Raw genomic sequence first — 15,341 nt, 5'->3', positions numbered from 1 at the left:
ATAAATATTTGCATCAGGATTACGCTCAATATCCTGAAAAAAAAAAAGAAAACTTGTGATTTTCTTTTCTGCCACAATGAACGCAATTCTCGCCACAAACGCTAGACGTCAGTAGGACGATTTCCAAAGGTTTTTCTCTTTCTCTTGTTTTCCGGGGGAGATAAACTGAAGCTAAGCTGCAGCTGGTTCAAGAACCTGTCTGACTTTCTCTGTTTTGCACCTTTAATCATCGGGGATTCACAGTCGGGTAAGAAAAGGGAAGGAGGGGGTTGTTATTCTGTCGCCACGTGTGTTTTGAATGATGAGCATAAAGCACCTAGATAGGCGAGTTCGATGTAAAATAAAAATGATCTAATCTGGACTTTGATCCGACTTGTTTAACCCGCAGCTACGCACACACTTCTGTCTGCTGATTATGCGTCCGTGGAACATCCGATTAAGTCCACGCTGATCTTTGAAAGCACGGGGATCGTGGACAAACTTCTTTAAATAGTCTATTAATAGTTCTCCAGGCTTCTTGAATGACATTCAAAGCTTTTCTTTGGATGTCGGCTTTTGTTCTGTTCTCTCTCGATCGTGATGATCTCACACTGCTTCGATAATGTTGAAGTCTGACCAATTCATGACTGATAGTGTTATCAGATATGCTTTTACCAGACTGACAGTGTGTTTGGGATCATTATTGTGCTGAAAAATGTTACATAAAGTTACATGAAGTTTATCTTTCTGTGCTTGCACTTTGTAAGGAAAACAAAGCAAATGAAGTTACATAATTGCATTTTTATGGCGTACACCCATTATGGTTGGGAATTTTATTTTTTAGCATCTCCACAAGACTTTCTCTCTCTGCAAAGAAATATGGTCCTCTCTTGGAGTGATCTTTAATTCTGTCAAGAGACAAGAGAAGAGCTTCACAGAAACTGGCGGCATAGAAGATGATTGGGTTTTCCACCTGAAGGAACTAATATTGTTAAAGAGAAGGACAAATGGGAGGTATAACAGTGTGGAAACCCATGTGAAACAACTGCTTTCTCTTTCTTCTGTTGTTGTTCAGGATGGCAGCTGTTAAAATGACGGAGGGTACAGTGCAGGTGGAGAGCTGCAACGCGCCACTGTTTTACAGACAAAGCGAACCTGTGACAGGAGGAGCAAAAGTGTCGGTTCTGCTTCTTCACGGCATACGCTTCTCTTCAGAAAACTGGCTCAGCATCGGCACTCTGGAGACGCTGGCCAAAGCGGGTTGCCGCGCGGTCGCCATCGACCTGCCAGGTGCGTTTGTCAGGGAACAAACACCATCTCCTTCCGTCACTCAGCTTTTAACTGAAAAGTCAGCATGACCAATGAAACGCAGCAAGGCAACAGGCTGCCACCGGCACATAAAGAGCTCCTAAAAGTCTCAGGGTCAAACTTTTGGCTCTTCGCTGTTTTGAATGCTCGCAAATATTAAATTGGGACTATTGACAGTAGTGATGGCCAAATGAAGCTTTCCGAAGCACTGAAGCTTGTATTGAAAAACGGTTCATTACTCGAAGCTTTTCAACACAGTCCTCTCCGGTGACATCTGGTGGTGAAAATTTTGAAGAGCAGCTTGAATCTGCAAAATAAAACGGACTGCTCAATTATCACTGCTCACTCAAGAGTGGAGTTCTCTCAGATATTGGGCCACCGTTCCGTTGCTTTGAACATGTAATTGGTTTTGTTTTCTCGATTGGGGGGCTGAAAAAAATGTAATGCGTATCTGCGTAATACATTTTGATCAATAAACTTTCCCTATTTAAACATGCACTATGGTGTGGCCTTTCTTTGCTCATAACTCCTTGATGTTGGTAAATACAATAAGTGAGCAATATATATAATATACATATGATAATGCACAGCACATTATGGAGTATGCCCCTGCTGTGAAGTCCTGCCTCCATCTACTTGTCGTTTAATCACTGGACAGCTGGACAGGTTCATACAAAATATTAGATTAGGCCAATTCCTATACATATTTTTGACCTAGGGGTGGGATTGATTGTGAACTGGAAAGGGAAAATGCTTAGGAAGCTGAGTACGGCTGCATCGTCACTGATTTGTAGAATCATTTTGATTCGATACAGGATCCGATTCAATTTGATTGGAATCTGGAAAGTTTTGGCTCAGTCAGAAATATTACAATTCTGATCATTTAACAGTATATATCCATAATTTCGTATCTATTAAAAGAAAGCTGACACATGTGAGACTTAATTAGAGATGTAAACAGAGAGTTATGAAACCTGCAGCTGCAGAAGCCAGCGAAAAAAAAAAGAGGCAAACACAGCGCGGACCCGACGACGCACCAAAATCTGACTCTGACGGGTCCGCGCTCTGCGTTTACGTTTGTATGCAGAATCCGTAAACCTGCTCGCAGTTACTGTTTTAGCTGCATGGTGTTTGACGACATGTTGTGAGGTTTAACCTGAGATGCTGGCGTTTCAGGCATAATAACGTTAATTTACAAATCGACACAGGATTGTAATGAATCAATATCACTTTATTCAATTTAGCATGGATTGTAATCAGAAAAGCGATAATCAAAACCCACCCCTAATCAAGAACTTGCAAAGTAAAAACATGATCTATGTAAGGTAGCCCTTTTGTTATTTACATTTAAAAAGAGGATTAGTGTTACTGTGCGCTGGCTGAGTCTGTTTCTTTTCTTAGAAATAGTTTCTCCTGCCCTGGAGAAAATCCACTTGCATGGAACAGAAGAGGCTGTGGAGTGCAGGAACTACACTGCAAGCTGGTAGATATGCAGGTATTCCTGGGTCCTGCAGACTATCACCTAAAAACAATAAACAAAATGATTTTCTAAACTGTAGCAATGTAATGTACGTATAGTGCCAAATACATTGTTGTAGTCTTCATTAGCTTTAATTCACATGGAAGTGTTCCTAAAGTCATATGCTGTAATGATATTTACATTATGAAAACATGATTTTGGACATTTCAAGTTTTTCACTTCGGCAGATAAAATGAATTGAGCAAAATCAACTCAAAATATTCCCACACGCCAGAACGTCCTCTCTTCCTCGCTGGCTCCATATCTGTCAGTGGAATGATCACCTCGTCGCTATCTGTCACCATCAACACACTCCACGAATCCCGTGGATGATTCACTTCCTTATATCCGTTTGAATCAGGTACCGAAGCAGTTACGTGCGTAATGAAGCTTCGGACGTCACTGGTCACGTGACTTTTGCCAAACGAAGCAAGCCTCGACACAGTGCTTCTGAACCAGTGTGTTGTTTTTTTCGACACACGCTCCGGAGCGTCAGCTTCAAGCGGGCCATCACTAATTGACAGTAATACCTAATTGTGTGGCCCTATGCTAACCCTTCTGAAAATGAAAAACAAACATATTAATTAAATATAAGCTGGGATATATGAGTTATAACTTGTTTTAATTTTTTGTTTGCAATTTATTGCTTAAAACTTTTATTTTAAAAATGTAAGTTTTTCAACAAAAAGTCTCAAAAACTCTGTTTCTTAACTTTCTTATTGTTGTTTATATTCTAAACTTTTTATGAGAGCTTTTTTTAAGCTAGCTGTGTCCTGTCGTTTTACCTATTTTCATAGGTGAAACTTTAACTTTTTGCATTATATTTATGGATATGTATTTGCAGTTGGCATCAGGACTTTGGCTTTGTTTGGAAAGTCAAATGTGCATGGGGGCTCAAATTTGAAGTGAACTGAATTGCTTCCATGAGTCATTGTTACAGCCCGTGTTCTGCTTGTTTTTAGAATCTGGTATTTTTGTCTCATGCTTTGACAGCCTCTAGTGATGATCTGGCAGGCACTCTACAATTTATATAGATCACTGAGGCAGCATGGGCCCAAAAGAAAAATGTTTGCCTTGGGGACAGTAATTACGTTAATAAGTCAGTGTCCATCAACAAACCTTACTCCTCTCCTCCTCTTCTTTTCTCGTGCCTCCCCTCTCTCCACAGAACTTGGTCAGTCTAAATCGGCCAAAGCCCCAGCGGCAGTGGGAACACCCGCCCCTGCAGGTTTCCTCAAAGAGGTGTGTGAGCAGCTGAATCTAACCCCGGCGGTGGTGATCAGCCCATCCCTTAGCGGGATGTATTCCCTGCCCTTCCTCCTCGAGCACCAGGCTCTGGTGCGAGCCTACATCCCTGTCGCTCCCATCTGTACGGACAAATTCACAGCGGAGCAGTACCAGAGCGTAAAGGTAGAGTCTGTGTGTGAGGATATGCCTCTGCTTGATATTCCTTTGTAGGTTCCTCTCCTGCAAAAGTTTTCTTTTTTTTCTCTTTTTTGGTATAGTATATGCACTGTCATTTCCTTTTTTAAAGGATAACTTGAGCAGCTGCGAATATCATCCAATTTTCCAACTCTTCTTTTTAAAAGAGACAGTGACTTTACCTGCACAGATGCCACTGGCTTTCATCCAGCTCAGAATTGTCTTAATGGGAAATCAATTGTAGGCACATTAGCCTGAAAAGCGATTTGTCTAATTTACTTATTTAGAACAAGCACTTACCTTAACAAAATTTGCTTTCCTTTATAAACAGTTTAAATGCAGAAGTTGTACATTCTTTTTTTATTTTAATCCAAACAATATTCTAAAGACTCAGCTCACACATTAAAGTCTCAGCAATTATAACGCAGCAAGAAGATTGGCACGAACAGGAGCAGTTTTTCTGTATAATGAGTGTTTTTAGTTTTAAAGGATGTTTTGCAGAGAATACTTTTGGATATCATATTTAATCTTTTATTAAGTGTTTTAAAAGGCACACTGTTGGTTTTATAAATAACAGTTAAACAGCTAACGGGGAATGTTAAGTGACCAAGTTTTACTTTACAAGAAAGATCCTAAAGATTTTAAGAAAAAAAATCAGATAAATGAAATTTAGCTATTTTAGAAATAAGATGGAGATTAGAAAACACTCATCATAACTGCTTAAGAAATTACAAAGAAGCTGGTCAACCCAGGGAGCAGAGCAAATCTGGTTCTGACAGTATGTTTGCGCTAAGTACCGCAGCAATTTCCTAATGTTGTAAACCTGCTCAACATTTGGCAATAAAACCCTTTCTGATTCTGAAATCATTAAAAACCCAAAGGGTCTCTGCGCTTGATACAAAGAACCTGCTCCTCTGTCCCTTTTGTGACAGGTTGTTACAGGCCTCTGTATTTGTATCTCCACTTTCAGCAATCTCTTAGCAAACAAAGAGACATCGGAGCAGCAGAGTAACTCAAAAGATGGACAATAGAATAATAAATGCAACTTACTGATGATAAAAAAGCATAAAACAAACATTTATGCTGTCATTAAGTGTCAAAGTGTGTTACAACTAAAATAACTAAGCCGGAGTAACTGCATTCATGTGTATTTCTGCAATGATGCAGTGAATATGTGGGAAACGATTAAGTTGTATTCACAAGTTCTTCAGGTTTTCTGATGAAGTAATCTGATCGATGTTTTGTACCAGTTAAAAAAAAACTGGTACAAAAATAAATGCTTTTTATAACCTTTTACTTGTAATAGAGTTTGTTCATATTGCTGTATTTTTTTTTTAATAAGATGAGAGATCTGAACGTCTCTTCTCAGGCTGGAAAAACTAAGACTGTAGTTTTTCTCACTTTTATAATTCTTATTGACTACTAGACACATAAATCTGTTACACCTAAAATCTTTTAGTCTTAGCTTTTCACAGGACTTGTTTTGATTTCCTTCTTTCCTTTTTTTTTTTTTTTTCCAGCTTGAGGTGAAATTTAGGACATCTGCAAAATCCCTTTAGCTATGGGTTTGAATTTAAAAACAAATAAAAGAGAGACAGATTTTCAAATGCCAGAAAAAGGACAGTGGAAATCACTCTGCAAAGGGCTCTTTTTTTTTCTTTCATTATTGTTGTGATTTTTGTGTCCAGGTCCCATCGCTGATCGTTTACGGTGACCAGGACCATCAACTCGGGGAGGTGTCGCTCCGTAACCTGAGCAATCTGGCCAATCACAAAGTGGTGGTGATGAAGGGAGCAGGCCACCCCTGTTACCTGGACGACCCAGACACTTGGCACAAAGCTCTTACAGACTTCCTTAACACGCTGTGAAGCTCTTTGCTGTGCATTAGCAGCGCGATCGCCAAGAATGCGGTCACGCATAGGCAAACACATTAATCACTTGTGAAGAATTGAACTCACGTATTCCCAATGCTTAACCTGATTTGTATGTTTTGATACGTCTGCAAATCGGGCCTTTTCTAATGGTGACAGCAGTTGAACTTTTCCTTAAAAGGTTGAAGCCTGAAGCTTTTTGAGAAATATTGTTTCTTAAATGAGAAAACCTGATGTCAGTCTTGAATCTGTACACTAAACACAAAGCTCAAGTCTGCAGCCGACTACTGAACCCAGGCGTGTAGGATTACGACACGTGGTTCACCCACATCACTGAACAGCGTCCAGTATTTCCACTCTGGAAACTTTGTTTCCTGTTTCGTTGTTGTAAAATATTTCGTTTGAGTAATTTTGGTTTAATTTAGGTGACTGAAGCTACAGTTCACTAACATCATATAAAATGACCGTGGTTGTTTGAGTGCACACAAAACTGCAAGTCTTCCAACGGTCACCTGGTCAAGGCTGCGAAGCAAGATAGAAATGTGTTAAACATGTGTCGCTTTTATGTCTCAGTGTTTCTGTCCTAATGCAGTTTATCTGACTTTGCAGTAATCATTACAGAACTGCCTGAAATCAGCACGAACGATGCCTTAAATTCGCCAAAGACCATTTTTCAATATAACTGAACCCAAGTTTTAATAAAAGAATGACACTTTATGCCTCACACACTGAAACTCTGTAATTATGAAGCAATCAGAAGGGAGCATGTTATGAACATGGAAATGTTCGTGATGTGTCTAAATGGCACAAACAGAATAAAGTTCAAAGATAGCAGGCTGCAGGTCACTTTCATGTCTCTGCACCATGTTACGTTTGCCAAATGCTAGCTGCCTACACATTGCACTCATACACACCAGGGTTGTATTAATCGTCTCATCCCAGCGTTAGAAGTGAATATTTTTAATAAAGCATCATAATTATTATATATTTGCTTGGTTCTCAACAGACTGTGTTTTTTCTATTTAACCGAGGAGTTAAAGCAGGTAACGTCAAACTGATTTTACATCACGGGCCACAGACAGCTTCGACTTCAAGTGGGTCAGCCCAGTGAAAGTACATGAGAAACATGTAAAATTACAGTTTAGTTCATTACCCAGCTGATGTTTCTATAGATAGATGGGTAGATTGTGGAAAAGCGGGAACTTTTCTGTCATTTAATTGTTTATCTATTACTTAATGACTTTAGAATAGTATGAATAGCAATGTGGTGCTGTCTTTATCAATAGGAAAATCTGTAAAACCCACAAAAAACAGTTAAAAATCTACGCACTCGTTCACATTTTCCAGCCAGATTGGAATTTTTACTGGGGAATTTTTCCACCCCCCCCCCCCAAAAAACAAAACACCACACAATAAAATGAAGTGAAAAATATGAACATTATTTAATAACTGATTCTCTGTAATAAACAATTTGAAAATATTTTACAAGGAGTCACAGACACAATATTTTACAAATTTTGCCCTCTTCTTTTTTGTTTTCTTCTTCTTTTTTTTAAGCTTCATCTGTACAAAAGAATGGAGCGACGACATGGACTAGTGCCCAGAAAAGAAGGAGCTAAATCTTCCACACATACAAACATTCACACTCACACACGTACGAGGAAGAAAAGAAAAACCAAAAAAAAAAAGAGAAAACATTTTGACATCAGATCTCAAACTTATCAACAGTGCTGTATTCCTATATTTTTTTAAACTTCACTGAAAGTTTGACTGAATTTACTCTTTTTTTTTTTCTCTCTAAATTGTTGCTGTTATTTTTTTCACACACGTGTCAAACATGGTCACATAGCACCAGACTACAGACTACAGAATCACATACACACGTGTCTTTCCCACATAGACGCACCAACACAAAGGGTCGCAGCGAGGGTCGGTGGAGGGGAAGGGAGACGCTTCGTGAAAACCCGCATTAATCTACTTTAGGGTGATGTTTTAAAGCTGACCCCTCCCTCTCGTCCCCCAAGCTGGTCCAATTATCTATTTATGTTCCCTTTTTTTTTTGGCAAAATTAAATTTGTCAAACCACAGAAATCAGACATGTGTGTCCCTTCGGAAGCTATTTTCCATCAGGATGCACACACAGACGTCACTAGATGTCTCTCCCACGACCTTCTGTTTACCAGGCTCGTGATGCTCTGTGGAGACCCACTCCCTGAGCTTGCCTCTGACATCCCGTCCGCTCACGAAAAAATAAATAAAATAAAATAAAAACACCTGGAAGGTGACGTCCTTGGCTTACTTCTTCCTGGTGTTTGACATCTCCCAGCGGGGGATGAGTCAGTGTCATTACATGGTTGCTTATAGGTGTGTGCGTGTGTGTGTGCATAATGTCTGAGTGCAGGTGCACAGAGTGTATTCAGTTTGGGAGTGAGATTGTGTGCGCACACAGTCAGGAAAAGGAGAGTAAGTTGCAGGGGGTACATTTCCACAGGCACGTGTAGCGTTCATTTACAGACAGTGGAAATAGAGAAATACAGACAGAATAGTGGCACAGGACAGAGACAAACAGATGGCAGAAAAGTGAAACTGCATCCAGCATCAGATAGTAACGGGCCACATTGGAAATGCTCATTCTGATTTTCATTGTCTTTAACAGTATGAATTTTGTTTTTCCTCTGATTTGTCCAGAGCTGAGCTGCAGTTACTGTGCCAGCAACATTTGTCACATCAAATAGTACCTACGACTGTACAGAGTGTCTAGTTAAGCTTCAAAATGTCGAGTGAATCATCCCACCTGAGCAATACTACGGCAAGTCTCGGGTGGGATGTGAACATCGAAGGTCAGAGGCTTTTTTTTCTTTGTCTTGTTTTTTTTTTTTAATTTTAAAAACTTCCACCCACTTTCAAGCATTTAATCAAACAGGCATCGATCGATAACTAATCATTCCGAGACGTAAAAATATAAAATCAGAGCTCACTATATTTACTGCATAACACCAAGAAAAAAAAAGCCCAGGGGAGGGAAATACTTCAGGATCGATTTGTGTGTGAGAAAGAGGGTTATGTAGGGGTATCGGAGCTCCATACGTGTAACACTAAGGCATTTAGCGAGGTTTTGAAACAGAAAACACTGATGAACTACACATTCTTTCTGCCTCCTCTGCCCCCGTATATTAATATTTAAGCAGTCAACATGGATCTCCTTTTGTTTTCATAAAATCCCCCCCTTTTCTCCACAGCAACACTGGATTTGTTTTTTGTCTGTCGCAACACGCCGAGGAAAAACAGTTACACGGGCACAACTGCCATCCCCCGAGCACTCCATGACTCATTTAAAAAGACATTCCCTTTGAGGGTTTTTAAACTAACGCGCATACATCCACACACAAACACATACGATTCAGGCAGAACTATAGCAGTCAGGTGGCCCTAAAAGAAAGGAAAAGAAAACAACACAAAAAAAAGCTCTATGGCCAGTTAAGTCGCTGTATACTGATAGTGTAGCTCTATACATGGCTTTGTAAAGGAACGGTATAGTAACTCCATATGATGACAGTCAGGTGGCGTTGGAGGAGTACAGCAACAACAGCCAAGAGGGGAAAATACATTAAGCCGAGCCAGTCAGTTCGATGGCTCTGTGTAAAGCTATTTCTTTAGCCAACAGATTCAGTCTTAGGCTCCTGTAGTGTCCAAAGCCTCAAAGACGGCTGCTTTATAAAGGTACTATACAGTAGCTCTACTCTTATACAGCCGGTGCGTTCCAAAACAAAGTGCATCAAGGCACTATGAAACAGAGCGGCTCCTAAACATGGGAGTCTAAAATGACTTTTCACACATGATCAAATGACGGACTGCGATGGATTACAACCACACTACTTACTGCACATGATCACCATATTTAGTGGCCTCTTCTGCACTTTTGTTGGAAATGTTGATAAGCCCCTATCCCCCAGCAGCGAATGGTTTTGAAGTTTGAACAGCATCAGTCAAAGGTAATACAAGCACACACCAAAAGAAAAATGATTAGCACCCCCCCCAACCCAAGCACAGATGAGGAAGAAAGGAAGGGACAAAAAAACTGGAACTACTATGGCGGGGAGATTTGAGTGTTTGCTGTGTGACAAAAGTAAAGCACGAATACAAATCGCGGTTAGGAGCGTTAGTCGAGGTTGTTGGAGAAGCCTCATGAGGAGTGGCAGAGGTGAGCTTTTTCATCAGAGGGTGCAGAGATTTTTTTTTTTCCCCTTTAAACATCAGTCCAAAGCCGAGGTCAGCGTGGTCGATTAATCGTAAAGGAGAATACTACACAACAAGTTCCTGCAGCAACCGAACACTGATTCATATTTTACAATAAAAGCCAGATAGCACTAACCTCAAATAGTAAGTATGAGGAAAAATACTTCAAGAAAATGAGATTACCATCGTGTAATTACATTAATCCCCAGTGGATGTCTTTTAAAAGCATTAATCTGTAATTATGAGTCAGCATTCAGCTGCCGAGTGTCTCCTCTTCCTCTCGAGCTTTATCCTAAATCTAAATCCATTTCATCTTCGTGTTTTGGCTATAAAAATAAGACCACACGAAAGTATATCTCATTTTGGCAAGTAGATATAGCGCATAAACTAATTCTTGTCTTTTTTACACTTAACTTCCTTTTCATGTTAAAACCTAAATATACTGTATGTTTAGAATACTCATCACTTCAGCAGTTTATATGTGACATTTTGTATACTTAACAGTTCTTTTATTTTTCTGCTATTTTTCTTCTATGGTGGCTATTACTGGCTGAATGGTCCACAGCCTCTTACAAGAGGCAAATGACAGAGCGATGAGACTCTGAGATGGAGGAAAGGAGAAGGAGGAGGAGTCCTGCTGTCCCTCTGACAGACAGAGGTGAAGGTGGACACGCAAACTCAGTTCTCCAGTCTGTGGTGGGAGGTCTTTGACGAGGACATCGGCCTGTCCTTTTCACCCTCCCTTGTCTGGATGGAGAAGGTGGTGGGATGGTTGTAGGCTTGACGGGGTGGTTGGGTGGCTTGATATCTCTTTTCTGACATTGCCTCTGATGATCCAAGTGGTCCAGCACCACCCTAGCTCATCTTGCAGATGAAGGTGAGGACGCAAATGTCTCTGTTTTCACAAAGCAACACAGACCAAAGCAAGCTGGGTAGCGCAGCGCTCAGGGCTTCCAACTCACCATGATGGGAAGTCCCATAATTACCTATGACTATACCAAGGTGGAGGGCGAAGGGGCTAGGAGGTGGATGAGGGGGGCTTAGGATGGGACAGAAGCTGAGGAGGGTGAAAAGGAGGACAAGTGCAGGAAAATGAAATTAATGTAGTAGGGAGAGAAGGTGAGGACTGACAGCTGGATAAAGCAGAAGCAGCTGAATGAGCAGTAAAGTGTAGAGGGATGGGCGGAAGGAGTGACCTCGCCCGCAGTCCGACGTGTTCTCCTGCAAAACCACAGAAAGGAAGCTTGAGTTATAAACTGAGTTTATATGAAAGTTCTTCCACCATCAAATAAACACTTACATTCAATAATCGCTCTCTGGTAACACTTTTATCTTACCTTCTATCTGCATCGAGCTCTATATTGCCAACAGAGTCTGAACAAAGTAATTTTCATTTAGTTGACTATACAGTGCTGTGAAAATGTAATCGCCCCCTTCCTCAGTTTTTAGTGTCGTTGAAGTGTTTTTGTATTTGCCACAGTTCATCAAACAAATTTTAGTATTAGATAAAAACTATTTTATTAAATGAAGATTTCATTTATTAAGGGATAAAGGCTATCCATACCTACCTCGCCTGATGTGAAAAAGTAATTCCTCCCTAAACCTAATAACTGGTTGTGCCACCTTTGGCAGCAAGAACTGCAATTGAGCGTGAGCGAGATGTAAATCTTTAAAAGTGTACACACAATTTTTGTTAGTTTTGCCTCAGTACACTTAATGCAACAAATTTCACAAAATCCCTTGAATTAAAGCATCTTGATTGTTTGATTTTTGAAATCCACTGCTGTGGTGTACAGAGGCAAATCTACAAAAACTGGGTCTTTATCCAGCAAATAATGGGCCTAACGGCATATAATTACCAGGTCAATACTTGATCTCAGAATAAAAATAGGATATTTTTTTGTGTTACATAATGAACCAACTGTTACCAGCTGCATTAGAAAATCAGAGAAAGCTCAAAACCCCAGCTGGAGCCAACTGAACATAGCGATAGGATTTTAGCTATGCTCTGGTGACAAATTTTAAACATACTATATTTAACTAGCAAGCACCAGGATTCAATGCTAAATAATGTTTTTGTTTTTCTTCACAGTAAGGTGGATATTCATGTGTTGTGTTATCTGAAAATCTTACAGCGATGTTACTGTCGAAGCAGGTGGAGGGTCCTTTTCGATAGCGTGCCTCAGGCGGTTCTTTACATGGATCCTCCTCCTTGACTGAAAATTGACTCCATTAAGGAAAATGAAACTCCTTTGTATTTCTTTTTCTTTCTTCTGTGCAATTTTTCATTATCCGCCTGAGCACCAATTCCTCATGCAGCCCTACACATGTAAATGACTGGCTATAATTCATGCCATCAATCTTAAAAATAGCCTTAAAATGAATGTGAAATGTTCGCGTTTCCACAGGTATGGTGATGAGGAGAGAAAATCTAGAGATGACAGAGTGTTTCTTCTCCAGTGCCAGCTGGTGTACAATGTGAAGGGAAAAAAAAGGATACACTCCTTCTCCTCCTGGGATAGCTTCTCTATCTCGCAGGTGTTGCATGGCATCTTTTCTGCTACCACAAACAGCAAGTTGGTGTTGTTTATCCTCTTGGCATGAATCAGCCTGCAGAGAGAGACAGCTCTGTCAACAACCCCCCTCTGCTCACTTACATCACAGACTCATTTGCTAATGGATGAGCGAGATTCATGAGACAGTCTTATAAGGCTCATTTAGCCAATGATACGACGATTTCATTAGAGCTGATATGGGTTAATCATCAGCAGAGTTTATTAACTCCAACAGAAAGATGAATCTGTCTCACTAACTGCGTCGCTGTCACACCGCGATTCTTCATGCTACTTGTCTAAGCATATGCATGTCTGATTATGTGTGAGTGTTAAAAGTACTACGTCACGCATACAGACCTGGAGCAGTTGCCACAGTCCTGCAGTATGTAGTAGGAACTGCTGAGATTACTAAAGAAGTACTGGGTCTGGATCATTACACAGCTTCTCTCTTTAGAGTCGATTCCTTCGGCATCCACCTCATCTGCATAAAAAAAAAGAAAAAAAAAGAGATGATTATCTCTTTAACTCATTTCTCAGATCTTATTTTCAGCTTAATGCCCAAAGATGTATGTCATGTGTAATTTTTTCACTACATTTGGATTCAAGGTTTATTTGCTGTTGGCTTAAAGCTCCAAATAGATTTGATCAAAATCTACTTTTAGCACTTTTAAACCTTTTTTCCAATATTGTATAAAAATGGTATCGTATAAAACATGTCACCCACCTGTGACAAACCAACTGTGGTATGCCAGTCCATATATGAACTGTTGGAATAAAGACCTGAGGAGACAGGATTTGTTTTTAATTCAACTTGTGGACAAAAAAATGTAACATTGTGCAATGATTAAAATCATGAGTCAAGCTTTTTTGTTAGCAGGAATACTGCACATGTAGCAGTCCAGGTAATGAGTATGGCAGGCCGTAAAACTTTACAAAACGAGTCACAATTACCTGACCACAGAAATAACTATGAAAATGATGGCAGTGCAATACAGTACAGTATAACATGTGATTGAAATGCAGACTTTCAGCTTTAATTCAAGTAATTTAACAAAAATATGTGCAGTAATTGTTCAGGTATTATACACATTGTTTTACATAGTCTCAAATTTTGAGAGGCATAAACTAACATTATTTTAAATATAAGGACTGTTTTAAATGTAGTCATTCAGCCTTTTTTAAGTGTGTGAAAAATACGCTCTGTTGGGCTGAGATCATTGAAGAATATACCATTTCTTTCCTTGAGAAATTCGTGTTTCTGCACTATCCTTCGGGTCATTATCCATTTTCACCCCAAAGCGCTGTCTGATAAGTTGTGCAGCATTTAGCTGAATCTGAGATTGAGAGTGTAGCCCTGTACACGTCACAGCTCATCCTGCTGCTTTAGCAGTCACAGCATCATAAAACACTACTGGCCCAGTTCCAGTGGCAGCCAAATATGTTCATGCCATAATACTGCCTCCACCATGTTTGACAGATGATGTGGCATGCTTTGTTTCCAAGTTAATGTTTGTTTCATCTGTCCAAATCATGGTCTTTGGGTATTTAAAATAACAGTGAAGAGAAGTAAAATATAAATTCAACACTTTGAATTAAATCCAAATATTATGTGAGGAGGGTTCACCTGGCCCAACCTTTTTCTTTTTTTTTTTTGTATTAACAAATTATGGATCTATGAAATAATGCTGGCTAATAACAACAAATATTATCAGTTTGTAATACGTATAACACTTGCTGTATGTTACTATACATTAATAATCTTACCATGCAGCAGCTGATGTCCACCAAGCCAGGTTGGCAAAATCTGCAATAGTGGGCTACAGATACAGAGGGAAATAAAAAACAAAATCAATATTTAAGTTCAATCAAACACCCATTAGGCTACATTCGGGCTGCTTTTGGAATCAAACTATTCCTGCCATTGACGCCATATCCACTGACACCTGTGTGGAGAAAGTCTATAAAGTAAATGGAACCCACTTTAATATAAAAGTGATATCTCTCACTAGTTCACCCTGGAATCTGATATTAGTCCAATTAAACAAAAACTAATTCTTAAAAAGTCAGTAGCTGATCTGATTTTTGCACACAGACTTGCAGTGTGAATGCAGCTATAGTTTCCCCATACGTCCATGCATTGATTAAACTAATTGTCTTCTACTCTGCCTCCTTCATTTCACTCACGGTATCTCTCTTTCAAGTGTTATCTTACCACGAACACTCCTCTGGGTGCAGCTCCGGCTTCGCTGTTGGGCATCCGTTCACAAACAGACTGGTAATCAAATGATTGTTTGCTGTTGTAGAAAGAATTGTTGTAGAGCGCGTACATCAAGTAGGGGTCAACATCACTGAAGAACATGCCCACCTGTGGGGGTAAAAAAAACGAGGGCAAGCTCAGTGTAAAGCTAAGCGCGAGGCTACGATCAGCGGAAGAACGAATTCTTTTTTAAT

The 15,341-nt window shown here is 39.8% G+C and overlaps 2 protein-coding genes across 2 annotated transcripts in view; one reads left to right on the top strand and one right to left on the bottom strand.

Annotated features, from left to right (window-relative positions):
• Positions 1-120: 120 nt before the first annotated feature.
• On the top strand, positions 121-7,274 carry abhd14b (abhydrolase domain containing 14B). Its single transcript, XM_085353327.1, has 4 exons — positions 121-247; positions 1,055-1,269; positions 3,975-4,216; positions 5,917-7,274. The coding sequence occupies exons 2-4, from the start codon at positions 1,056-1,058 to the stop codon at positions 6,094-6,096; spliced, it is 636 nt and encodes a 211-aa protein (XP_085209453.1). The 5' UTR covers positions 121-247; position 1,055; the 3' UTR covers positions 6,097-7,274.
• A 4,159-nt stretch (positions 7,275-11,433) lies between these two features.
• The window catches only part of cacna2d2a (calcium channel, voltage-dependent, alpha 2/delta subunit 2a), a 175,668-nt gene continuing 171,760 nt past the window's right edge, over positions 11,434-15,341 (bottom strand). Inside the window, exons 33-39 of the mRNA XM_085354357.1 lie at positions 15,103-15,255; positions 14,655-14,707; positions 13,615-13,670; positions 13,248-13,371; positions 12,836-12,945; positions 12,469-12,551; positions 11,434-11,556 (exon numbers count right to left, since the gene is read on the bottom strand). Coding sequence (XP_085210483.1) covers positions 11,434-11,556; positions 12,469-12,551; positions 12,836-12,945; positions 13,248-13,371; positions 13,615-13,670; positions 14,655-14,707; positions 15,103-15,255 — 702 coding nt within the window. The remainder of the gene's footprint in view (positions 11,557-12,468; positions 12,552-12,835; positions 12,946-13,247; positions 13,372-13,614; positions 13,671-14,654; positions 14,708-15,102; positions 15,256-15,341) is intronic.

The sequence above is a fragment of the Diplotaxodon limnothrissa genome, linkage group LG5 (genome assembly GCF_057381915.1).
Source record: "Diplotaxodon limnothrissa isolate DT_005_m linkage group LG5, D_limnothrissa_male_GT1.1, whole genome shotgun sequence".
Taxonomy (NCBI): Eukaryota; Metazoa; Chordata; class Actinopteri; order Cichliformes; family Cichlidae; genus Diplotaxodon; species Diplotaxodon limnothrissa.
Note: the sequence above shows the minus strand (reverse complement) of the source record. Positions and strands in the feature narration are given on the sequence as shown.

What these genes read in the sequence shown, in the direction of transcription:
- abhd14b (XM_085353327.1), top strand. Translation starts at nt 1,056, where the DNA reads ATGGCAGCTGTTAAAATGACGGAGGGTACAGTGCAGGTGGAGAGCTGC. An exon ending in GGTCGCCATCGACCTGCCAG is followed by an intron (nt 1,270 to 3,974) that starts GTGCGTTTGTCA and finishes CTCTCTCCACAG; the next exon opens with AACTTGGTCAGTCTAAATCG. An exon ending in AGCAGTACCAGAGCGTAAAG is followed by an intron (nt 4,217 to 5,916) that starts GTAGAGTCTGTG and finishes TTTTGTGTCCAG; the next exon opens with GTCCCATCGCTGATCGTTTA.